Source organism: Leptonychotes weddellii, chromosome X, assembly GCF_054177405.1.
Source record: "Leptonychotes weddellii isolate Sample4059 chromosome X, ASM5417740v2, whole genome shotgun sequence".
NCBI lineage: Eukaryota > Metazoa > Chordata > Mammalia > Carnivora > Phocidae > Leptonychotes > Leptonychotes weddellii.
In genome coordinates, this window is record NC_138385.1 from 39742128 (window position 1) to 39754743 (window position 12616).

The following is a 12616-nucleotide window of genomic DNA, read 5'->3' on the forward strand; positions in this document are numbered from 1 at the left end:
GGGATGAGAATAGAAATGCAGAAACTGGAATGACAAGTAGTATTTAAAAAAAAAAAAGATTTCCTGATAAACACATTAGAGGGTGTTGTTGAAGCCCTTCCTTACAATTGGACAGAACAAATAAGTCTAAGTATTTCTGGAGTCCAATTTAGGATAATACATGTAATTTTTTCCAGCAGTGTCTCATCGAAAGGGTTGAAAAAAAGAAGTTGTTTCTTTAGTTTGCTGAAATTGAATGATGCTGCTGTTTCCAACCAAGGTGTGTGTGTGCTTTCAACACACCTACACATCCAGTGTATCTTTTGTGCCATCTGTGCTTGCATGTTAATCAGTCAAAATATGTTCCTGTAGGTCCAATTTGTATTTGACACCATCTGAAATGCACACTTCTGTGAATCAGAGCCCCCTGAATATGTAACAGCCATGCAATTATTGTTTCCCTTTTACTATTCTCTGCGTTACACAAGTTAGTAGACAAATGCTTACCACACATGAATATCAATCAGGTGCCATAAAAGAGCAGCTGCAATGCCTCATAAATGCTTTAATCCTGTTACTAGTGAAATGGCCATGACTTTTCGTTCCTTCAGCTCTGAGTCATTTCAGATGGGAGAAATGGAAATTAATACCGCTCTTACCTTTGAAACCTGTATGACTGCCAGTGGCAATTTTTATAGGAGAAAAAATGCGGGGTCTGTAAAATTTTATTTATATGGAGATAATGATAGAGTGGACTCTTTTTAAGCCATTTCCTTAGTGTAAAGTAAATATATAAGACCCTTTTCTTGATGAAAAAGAAATCATCTTGAAATAAAGATAGTGAAGGCTTTGCCACTTCTTGGTGATGTATGACTAGAAGTGAGAGCTCTTTCTGAGAGCTTGCCAGGGAGATCATTAAACAGGGAAGAGAGCATTTGAAATTAAAAAAAAAAAAAAGAAAGAAAGAAAGAAAAAAGAAAATCTCAGTGCTCTCCAACTTCACTCACATGTGTATTTTGTAAAGAGCTCTGTTCCCTATGGTGGTTTGGGATTAATGAAGTACAGTTTAATTAAATAATTGGTCAATACAGAAAGGGCTGCTCAGTGAATGCCTCAGCCAAGTAATTGGACGGGACATTGCCAAACTTACCCATCATGGGTAAACAAAATCATTAAAACTTCCCATGGATTCTGTAAACAGATTAGAGAAGAAAATAAACCCTAGTCCTGGGGTCTTTGGGATTTTTTCTGCTCTCAAACTCCAGTAGCATCAGCTTGCCATCACTGCAAGTCTGCCTGAACACAGAGCGAAAGGGCGAGAGGAATGTAACTGCTCAGCACTAGGAACATCCCCGGGACAGAGTAAGAATTTGCCTCTGGAAGCATGCAATCTCCCTGTATGCTCAGATGTTTTAGAAACCTAAAGTTCAAGAGCCTGTCTTTCCATGTATTAGACAAGAGGTTTCCTTTTCTCAGCCCCTCCTGAGCCTCTTCCTCAAATGCATTCATTTATGAGACTTGCGTGAGGTGATCTGCAATTGCTGCTGAATTGGGCTCCCTTTTTGTATTCAATTAGCTTTGTTGAGCGAGAATACAGTCACAGTCTTTCCCTTGTAAAGATCAACCTGTATTATTTATTAACCCTATTGTTTTGCTGATTATTGCCCAGAAATAGAATTTTCAAACAGTAAGGTGAATCATTATGTGCAAAGTAATAAATGACTGAAAATCTGGCTACATTTTAATGTATTTCTTTTGACAAGTCTCTTAATGCTTGGTGTCCTTGGTGCACGTTGCTGGGTCTGTGTCAGTGTTAATTAAATTGAGCTCTTTATGTTCCAGTTGCAGCACAGCTGCTTGTAGGTACACCTGAATGGAGAAGGATGCTGAATGCACTAACCTTTAAATTCCTTTGCAGTAATTGTTTAGCCATCACTTGTCTCCTCGGCTGTTTTATAAAAGGACAAAACAGCAAGTGTCTGCATTGCATCTCGGTTTCTCCCATTAGCAAGGAGCAAGACAAAAAGGCAGAGGAGAAAGTGAGCCTAAGGGGAAAGAGGTAAAAAGCACTTCCCCTCATTCAAATGGGTTTAGCTATCCTATTTCTCTAGGAGAGGGTGGGGTAGGGTGGGGAGTAGAAGGGAGCAGGGCTAAGGCAGGGGGGGGAAGGAGGGTGTGGAGGAGAGAAGCTGAGGTATGTCAAAGGATGGGGTTTGATCTCCTACCCCAGTGCAGAACTGATCAGGTCAAAGAGGAACCTGACTGAGAGAGTGTTCGCCCCATGGCAAATGCCTGGAGGAACTGGAAATGAGGTTATTTTTTAATTCCTTCTATCTCCTCTTCTGTTAAATTAATACTTGCTTCTTATTTCACCCAGGGGTTCCTCTGGGTTCCAGGGGGAGCTCCAGATTTGAGCATTTTCATGCTTTCTCTCCCATAGGCTCAACTTTCCCTGTCCTCCCCACCCTTGCTAAATAGCCACTCATATGAGAAATTCCACATCCAAAGCATAGAAATATTTTTTTGGGGGGGGGGATGGAGGAATGGGAGGTTTGTATGTTTAATATGAAAAATGAATGGCCCTTAGCTTGTGTTCACATGTAAAAAATGCAGGGAGAAACCCGATGATGTAATGCACCAGAATAAGAAGCTGGAGCAGAGATGGGGTGCAACCCTCTGGGGTGCTTAATATTTATTAATCAATGCATGGTTTGGGAGGGCATTAGCAATACATGTTGCCCCCCCCCTTTTTTTGTCACATAGAATCGCTGAGTACTCCTATGGGCATCAAAAGAAATCAAGCAAGAAGAAAAAAATCAGTAAGAATGACATCCGTCTAGTACCCCGGGATGTAGAGGAGACAGACAAGATGAACGTTGTCAGTTGCTCCTCCCTGACCTCCTCCCTCAACTATTTCGACTACCACCAGCAGACACTGCCCCTGGGCTGCCGCCGCTCTGAGAGCACTTTCCTGAATGTGGAGAACCAGAATACCCGCAATACCAGCGCCAACCACATCTATCATCACTCTTTCAACAGCCAGGGTCCCCAGCAGCCAGACTTGATCATCAATGGTGTGCCTCTGCCTGAGGTGAGTGCAGCTGAGGGGCTCTGTGAGGTCCTTCCAGATCTCTTTCCCATGCTGCTCCCCGCCACCCCCCCCACCCCCCACCCCGCACCAGACCGCTTAGGTCTCTGTGCTGGAGAATTCCCTGGCAGGGGTGGGGAGAACTTCTCTGCCTAGTCAGGGTCTGCTACCAGGGTCTCTTGGGGCAAAGGGTAGCCCAACATATTGGGCTTCTGTAGGGGTGGGTGTTGGGCATAGGAGCTCAAGGGGTCTGTGCATTTGAAATCTCTGTACGGTGTTCTGGCATGATACGAATTTGCTGCACCTGTTGCAAATGGGGTATGTGCTTTGCCAGCCAGTGGTACCAGCATTCCAGTTAAAGTGGCTGAGAAAGAGTCAACAAGTAGTGTTAAAGATGGGGGAACTCTAGAACGTTCAGGGGCCAATTTCTCAGTGCGAGTGATTCAGCTTCCTGAAGCCCCCTTTTGCTTTTTCTTTGGCCATATGTGTGCTTTGCCAAGAGTATGGATGGGCTGGTTAAAGGGAGGCAAACAAAAAAATTTTAAAAAGCCACTTTGCCTTGTCTTGGTTGTTCTCATGGTGACGTTTGACAAACAAGGAGGTTGGAAACTGTCACTAAGAATGAACATTTCAGAAATTAACTATGATTTGAGGTAGCTCTGTTTCTCTTTACCAGGTATGAATGTTTTCAAATGGAAGCATTTTTTTTAACACTACGTGGTCTGATGTTTGCTGGCTCTTGAAATACAAATAATAACATGGATGATGGTGGGTGGGTGGGTGGAAGGCTGTAAGTAACAGTTCTTAGGTTGGTTTCATTTTTCCATGAATTGCCTAAGTCCCTCTTTGGTTGGGAATTTGATGCACTCGGAGACATATGCCCTCTTCCAGGCCACTAATGAAAGGAATACAGTATATTTGAAAGGCGCTTCCACATTTTTTTGAAGCACCTGCACAACCATTGTGTCCTTTGATCCTTGCAATAGTTATCTTGATAGATTGCCCTTCAGTAGATGAAACAGAGTCCAGAGATGGTAAGGGAGTTGTTCAGACTCACAGAACAAGGCGTAGAGAGACACACAGAGAGAGGAGGGGGATAGGAAGGGAGAGGAAGAGGGAGGTGGAGAGGTAGAGAGAGAGAGAGAGAGAGAGGAGAGACTAGATCACAGGGCTCTATAACTCTCTGGCAAGTGCTGTTTCAGTGACACCTTCCTGCCTCGGAAATAATTCAGCCTGACACACCTAGGCTATGATGCATATAAAATGGTCTCATAGTATTTGTATCAATTTCATAGGGCAAAGGGTTTTAGGACTACTTGGATCAATTGCTTTTCCTAGTTTCCTGAAAAATCATTCTCATCAGAAGTAATTGGACCTAGAAGCAGTGCTTTTAATGAGAAACCAATGATCTTCTGCCGGCAACAAAAGCACCAATATTTTCAATCTATAAATCTATAAATAAGGATTTATTGAAAATCCAATATCATGCTACAGAGGCACAGTTATAATTATGGATATCAGTATATACTACTAGGAACTAGATCATAGACTTTTTAGAGGACTACTTGTGGACTACTAAGAGTTCAGCAACGGAGAGGAAGAGATAGTGCTCTGTGGTGCAATCAGGTAGACCATGATTTTGAATCTGGGGACACCTCTTGGTATGGAAGCCCTCTGAGTCTCTGTTTCCTCATCTACAAAATGGGCACGTCTACCATGCAAGGTTGGTCCAAGGAATAATATGACATTGTGTAATGTAAAGGGTATGACACATACGTGTTCCCTGAATTGTAGATCTCTTCACTAGACAATAATTGGAGAGTCATTTATGATGGCCTGCACACCTGAGTGTGACCCCACAGACACTGTAACTAAGGAGGTATTAAAGTTGGTTTTGTATAGATAACACCTACAAAGTGTTGTGGTTGGAGTATTCATATTGGATGATAAACAATGGAGGTGAAAGATGGCACGGTTGTGGGTTCAGGTGCTGACTGCTATTGCTTGTGGAGATTAATCATCTGAGGGCTTGGTGATTATTTCTGTAATCAATTCAAGACACTAGAGAAATGTGGGCTCTGGTGCTTATGAGATACTTAGAGGGGGCAGGAGACCTATGACTGTGTGTGTCTACATGGTTTACTGAAGATCTTGGTGTTCTTTTTGATTCTCCTATAGGAAGAATGAAATAAAATATTGCTTCATTTATTTAGAAAAGCCATTGGAAGTCTGAATTCTGATCCTCTCCCCAACTCACAAAGCCACATGCTCTTTTTTTTTTTTTTAAGATTTTATTTATTCATTTGAGACACAGAGATAGAGAGAGAGAGCATGAGCGGGGGGAGAGGCAGAGGGAGAGGGAGAAGCAGGCTCCCCGCTGAGTCAGGAGCCCGATGTGGGGCTCCATCCCAGGACCCTGGGACCATGACCTGAGCCGAAGGCAGACGCTTAACCATCTGAGCCACCCAGGCACCCCCACATGCTCTTCTTATTTAGCAAAATCACAGAGATGTAGTGTCTAGGGCTAGTCAAGGGTCAAGGCAGTGTGTACTAGACACAGTGAGGCTAAGTCTGTATTTCGAATATGCAGTCCTATAGAGTTCAACTGACAAACCCATTCAGAAAGAGGAGAGACCCTCCCACAACTGAGCACAAATCAGGCCATTTTAACCTGCATCTATCACAAAGTTATGCATGGGGAAAAGGACACTTCTCCTTTCCATATCAGAAGCCCCTGAACAAGGACTAGGTAGAATACTTAGGTACAGTGAAATCTACAGAAGAGCAAGAATGGTTGATTTATACATTCAGCTAATATTTATTGAGGGTCTACTTTTTTTCTGCTCTAGGCTCTGGTGTTATAGAAATAAAAAAGATGTTCCGTCGTCTCAAGGAATGTACATTCTAACAGGGGAGACAAGCAAACAGGTGATTTGCAGTATGGAGTGATTTATGCTACTACTGCGTTCAATAGGATATTCTCCATTCCTAGGATAGTAATATCCTGATATATTTCCTACCTTCTCTTTATATTTTCCTATTAATTAATTAACCCATCCAAGAAACCACCATTTATTAAGAAGTTATAACAGAGTGGTAAGTGCTATGATGTGATAAATATGAGATTCTATGGAGACTTCTGTATTAAATCTTATGTCACATTTTTCTTTACATTATTTCATCAAACCATTCTTTTATTTGTTCATTAATTAACCCCAATAGCATTTGTCTCACCCTTAGAATGTGCTAGACACTGTACTACTTGCCCAGGATCCAAAAATAAAACACTTGATCCTTGACCTTAGGGAGTTTACAAGGAGACAGACAAGTAAACAGGTCAGTTCAACTCAGGATAGCAATTCTTTTCTGAGCATATGTTACATTATTACTCTCCAGGTTGGGACCAAAGCACTGCGCATTAGGTTTCTCGGCTGGGCTACCTTGTGACAAACCCACTCCCTTCTTTAGCTGCAGAGTCAGTTACAAGGCTTACAGTGGCATTATAAAGGAGTTGGAACTTCTTCCCTTGCAGCACTCCATCATAGCTTATCACCATGGCATTAGATATCAGTAAGCATTATTAGAGAATCCAATGTGCTCAGCTGTGTGGCAGGTACCATGGGGATCCCAAATAAATATGAGATGCAGCATCTGCCCACAGAGAGTTTAGTCTGGTTGGGGAGCTAAGATCACCCAGTGATTTCCTTGCAAGCAATATAAAAGAGTTTCTAACCACATTACTTTGTAGACTTCTTTGCGCTCCCCTTCTGCTTCTTCCTTGGCAACCCTGCTATCATTTATATGTAGACTTACTGTTGAGCTCTTAAGGTTTGGTGCTGCCTGCAAAAGGGTAACTTTTGCATCAGTGTGCAAACCTAGCCACATCTGAACATTGTTGGCTTTAGAAACCAAAGGGAATGTGATGGCAAATGCAGTTAAGTAGGTAAGGTAAAGGGAATGGAGCACGAGTCTAGGGAATTGGAACTCAGCCTTTAGTATCACAGAGACTGTCTTGCCTAGAATAGCATATCATTATTTACCAGTCTTCTGATGTTGGTCAGGAAATCAGCTACGTGGATTTTGTGGTTTTGTACACAGATTCGAAGAGGGAAAGTGGAGGATGTCTTTGCTGTTTACAGGAGACTTTTGTAGAATTAGTGATGTCAGGTATCCCTTAAATATTTTAAACTGAAGGGTGAGATTTGCATTTCTTGGCATCCTGGTATATTTAGTCCATAGATTTAGTATATGCATAAGTGAATGTATGTGTGGAGGGAGGAGAGTGAAAAGAGGGAAAAAGAGATTGAAAAAGAAAGAGAATGGATGAGAGAGAATAATAATAGGCTTGCCAGTTTGCTAAGATTTTTGTAAAAATATTCCAACATTTTTAGAGTCTCCTTATTATGGCAAATACTTTTTCTTCCAATCTTATGAAATGGAGGCATGCCTCCTGGGCACCCCTGGATGCTGGAAAGTGTTACTCCTCTGTACATCAGCATCTCTGCATTACCCTTTTTGTCACCCAAGCCGTGATCATTGCTGGAGGAAGATGCAATTCATTTCTTCTACTGCTAATGGAGACGTGATGAGACCTCTTCCTGCTTTTAGGAGATGTCAAATGGCCCATACACCCAGTCTATTTGGTGAGGCATTTTAAAATTTTAACTTTCTAATGTTGAATGATTCTGAGCTGACACTCTGAGGGAGTCATAGTAGGCAAAAGCTTCCCGAATTCTAGTCATATGTGCATAGGGATTTAGATTTTGGTTTCAAACTCAATCTTGAGTTCTTTCTATTTTTATACCTTTCACTAGGAAACTGTAGCGTCTTCAATATGAGACATCCCCCTAAGGATGTGTGTGCTCTGCTATGGCACTGAGCAGTGGAAGAGTTTGCAGACTAAGGATGTATGTGGCAGACCAAATTGAATGCTTCCTGTTACAGGAAGTCTCAATGCATGTCATCTTAGTGCAAATAATGAAACTAAAACATCAGTTAGGCTTTGAAGAAAAATAGGAAGAAAGAAACAGCTCATCATGCTTTGGTCCCTAAAACAGAAGTTTTAAAGTTAGGGATTTGCAGGGATTTGAATGAAACCCTGGGTTAAGGAACTAGAAGAGCAGCCCCAAACCTATCAGATGTCAGATTCAGAAATCACTAGGAAATTGATACGGATGATGAAGCTGGTTTGGATAGCAAGGAAATGACACCACCTCCAATGAGAACAAACCAATAAACGGTTCAGTGAGCGTTTTTTATTTTACTTTTTCTTGTTATGACAGTGTCTTGGAACCACCTAAGTCTTATCCCTAAGGGTCAAAAGTAACCCTCAGGCTGCGGAAGGAAGCAATGGAAAACAGTGCAGCCCGCATCTTTTCAGGAATCGGCACTCGGGTTTTCTTTAAAAATCAAAGGCTTAAAATAAATAAATAAATAAATAAAAATCAAAGGCTTCACTTCTACTAGGAGACATTCTAGGGCCACCCATTGCCTACATTGTATCTTATTGGCCCATTCACATCTAGCAGAGGCAGTGCGTCTCCCAGTGGGGATCTGCTTGCAAGATGTGTTCCAGAATAAACCGTTCCTCTCTCGTCTCCATGCAACTGCCACAGAACTGAGTTAGTTTACATTAGTATTTGCTAATTTATTATTATCATTCCTTATTGGCAATTAACTGGTTACCTTAGAGATCACCTCTCTCCCCATACACCTTCACTAAAGTTGAGCTCAGCCAGAGGGCTTGCTAATGATCCTGAGATTTCTCTCCTGAGGGGACTGGAGGCAGGACATTTTCCATAGAGGGCTCTGAGGCTTTGGAATTCCTCTTATGGGAGGACCACTTGTTTTGGGTCCTGGTGGCCCTACCTGGTTTTTCTTTGATTGTGGATTAGATTTACAAGGTGGGAGGAGCTGCAGACCTCTCCTTCCCTATCCTTGCCCTGTCTTGGCTGTGGTTTTGGTATTCTGTGCCCGGAGGCTGAAGCTAGGGGTGTAGGGGATTGCTTGTTAGGAATTAGAGGGCTAAAAAAAGGATGAAGCCACCTCCTGGCAAAGCTGGAGTCTTTGAATTACGGAGCTGCAGTGGATCTGAGGCAGCTGCTTGGAGTTTAAGATATTGACCCCTCTGCTTGTGTATCTCAGCTTTCAGGGTTTAGGGGAGACCAAGCTTGGCTGGATCGAGTGTCTCAGATGTGGGTAAATGAAGCCATTTGTACAAGAGGCCTGTGTGTGAGAGGCGGAAGGCTGGCTCAGGAGCGGCCATTTTCCCCTACTGAGAGGAGGCTTAATTTCTTGATGTGTGACTGGCTGGCCTTTAATGTGAGCCTCATTTACTTCGAACAATTGAGAGGCTTGAAGCGAAAGTCCCAGAGGATCAGTTGTTTGTAGAGGGAAATGCTCTTCAAGTTACATTTCCTTTTTGGCTGTTGTGTAGTTACGAGTGGTTTTTGTGTGGGCTGCATGGTGAGGGTCACTGTGCTTCCAGTGGATGTACCCAGGCTGCTAGCGCCTCCCTGTGTCACCCCAGGGAATGCTGTGGAAGGTACTGAGGCTGCCTGGAGAAACAGCTCTGCCAGCTTCAGGAACTTGGGCTCCCATGCAGAAATCTCATTTGTTATATCATTCAGCATTTTGCTTAAAAATATTGGCTGGGACTACACAGTTCCACAGCATCCCTGGAAGAGATGTGAGAAGGAACCAGTATTTACACTCTATAATCATGAAAATGGAGTTACAGCGAGGACAGATGGCTCAGCTAAGCACACAACATTTTGGGGCCAAACCCGACTCCATTTTGCTTGACAGCAGTTCCTCTGGTCCAGCTTCAAAGTGCTTTCTGTCACAGAACAGAAAGCCTGTTTGGGTGTCACAGGAGGACCTGTGGATATACCTTTGAACGGTCGGTTGTGTTCCTGAAAAGCTGTGCAGCAAGTGCGTGTTTTGTAAATTAGCCCCTGTATTAACCACAGTGATGGCATTCCATATTTATAGGAACCCTGCGGTGGATTTGTTCATAAAAGAAAGAGCCCCATGTAATGTGAATAAACAACTCCTGACCAATGTCCTTTGTTAAGTCTGGATTTTTCCAGTGAAAAGTGAGATTCCTCACATGGGAGAGATTTACAAAACCTTTGAAAGGTGGGCCAATTCATTATTCTCTTGAGTTCTCACCATTTGGCTTTCCTGGTTGAATTTCACTTACTTAAAAAATGTGATTATGTAATATTTAAAATACATGGCATCCAGAGAAGACAGGTACATTTAACAAATGCTACATTTCATATTTGTTCCTGATTATTTAAAAAAATTAAAGGTTACAGCTACCCCCTTCCCATCCTCTTCATCTCCCTCCACTCTTTGTAAGCCTGTGGCTGGACAAATTGAAGCCTCTTGGGAATGTGTTTGGTGCTACTTACTTTAGCCTCCTGAGCTCACTCCTGAAAGAGATGGCTCTCACTTTGCTGCTCCAGGTTCTGAACGCTCCCCAAGTCAATAAACAGTTCTCGGATTCAGTAGAGCCTGGGAATTACTTTGGAAAATGAAAGGGTTCTCTTATATTTCCTTTAAATTCAGCTTTTGGGGAGGTAGAAGAAAGGTTTTTTCAGGAAGAAAAAAGGAGGTTTTTTCAGGAAGAAAAAAAATGAGAGTGAGAGGTAGACAGATGGACAGACAGACAGGTGTTAGGTGTTGGGGTAGCTATCTTGAGTTTTGAGCAGACCGTTTGTGATCGAAGCAGACCGGAAGCTTGATATGAAGTCTGCATTCTCCTTGAGCTCAGTGCTCATGGACGAGCACCAGACCTTCTTCATGTCAGATGCTTAAGCACTGCCTTGGTGTGCATAGACTTCAGGTGCTCCATTAAGTCTCTGAGTGCCAGGGTGGCCAGTTTTCAGCTTCTCCCACTGGGCCCCATCTGGCTGCTCTTCCGTGGCAAGCTGCTCTCCCTCACTGCCACCAGCACTGTGGCCTTGGTGGTCGCTGCTTTCTGGATTATTTTCATTTCTATATCTGATTTCCAGAGCATGAAGGGCACCTCTTCTCAGATTGTGTAGTTTGCTCTTCTCAACAAAATGGATTCTCTGTGCAAGCTGGCAGGAAGATAAATTCAATCCAAAGGCCAGACTCTCTCCCTTTAGGGGAGTGTGTGTGTGTGTGTGTGTGTGTGTGAGAGAGAGAGAGAGGGAGAGAGAGATTGAGAGTGATTTGCTTCTCACCCACTTATTCTGCCTCTGTGGTGATGGAGCATTTATGGGCTGGGCTGGCCTGATTATACACATGTCTATGAGCTTAGGCACTCAGAGTCCCCCTCCCCAGCCGTTGACACTCTGCTGGTTACCTTCCTGAGGAAAAGCTTCTAAGTCTAGTCACAACAGGGTGTTATTCCCCCACATGTGAGGTCAGGGCACCCCAGTTTGATATAGCCCAGGAACAGATCTCCTGGGGGCTACTTTTAATTGAGAGCTCTGAGTAGGAAGCAGCCAAATAATCATTGCTATGTATGCAACCCAGCTTAAGAAAACTTTGTAGGGAATTTCAGTTCCTTGGAAATTATTTTTGGAGGCTCAGTTTCTCTTTTTGTGCCTTTTGGACATAATTCTGTTTCAAACTCTACTCTAATCCTTTAATTCACTTGGCTTGAGGAAATCTTATCCAGGTATGTAGCTATAAAACCATATCTTTTCTAAGTGAGATGTATGAGCAGGAATCAGTCTGTATTCAGGGAGATTGGTTTAACCTTTAAACAGCTTTTTTTTTTTTTTTTAACAACTAAAGATGTCTGTAATCTAGCATTCATATCTGAAACTTGACATGTTTGAAGGATGCCAGGACTCAAAATGCAGGTCTGAGCAGAGACATCTGGCTATAGGTAATGGTGAATGGCTTGTTGGAAGACTGATTTCCTCCTCTGTGCTGCCAGGCACAGTGACCCATGGTGAGGACACAGGCACACTGCATTCCGAAGATTGGCATTGACTCTGATCTTGCATACTGGTCATTTCTTTAACTAGTGCATTTCCATTTTCTCAAATACAGACTCTCAAGTGATGGAGTATGCAAATGGCAATGTTTGTTCCTAAGAGCTTAGGGAAGAGAACAGGATGGCATTAGCATTAAATAATAACTTTTCCATGGGACTTTGCCTGATTTTTTAAAAAATTTTTTTATTGTTATGTTAATCACCATACATTACATCATTAGTTTTTGATGTAGTGTTCCATGATTCATTGTTTGTGCATAACACCCAGTGCTCCATGCAGAACGTGCCCTCTTTAATACTCATCACCAGGCTAACCCATTCTCCCACCCCCCTCCCCTCTAGAACCCTCAGTTTGTTTTTCAGAGTCCATCATCTTTCATGGTTTGTCTCCCCCTCCGATTCCCCCCTCTTCATCCTTCCCCTCCTGCTATCTTCTTCTTTTTTTTTCTCTTAACATATAATGTATTATTTGTTTCAGAGGTACAGATCTGAGATTCAACAGTCTTGCACAATTCACAGTGCTCACCATAGCACATACCCTCCCCAGTGTCTATCACCCAGCCATCCCA

General features: G+C 42.7%; 1 protein-coding gene across 3 annotated transcripts in view; it reads left to right on the forward strand.

Annotated features, from left to right (window-relative positions):
* The window catches only part of PCDH19 (protocadherin 19), a 100258-nt gene that overhangs the window by 4559 nt on the left and 83083 nt on the right, over nt 1-12616 (forward strand). For 2 of the 3 annotated variants that reach the window (XM_081808532.1, XM_081808533.1), the window contains exon 2: nt 2743-3070. In XM_081808532.1, the coding sequence (XP_081664658.1) occupies nt 2743-3070 (328 nt within the window). Of the gene's footprint in view, nt 1-1897; nt 2039-2742; nt 3071-12616 lie in introns of all 3 variants that reach the window. The other variant, XM_081808534.1, reaches the window with a different exon arrangement.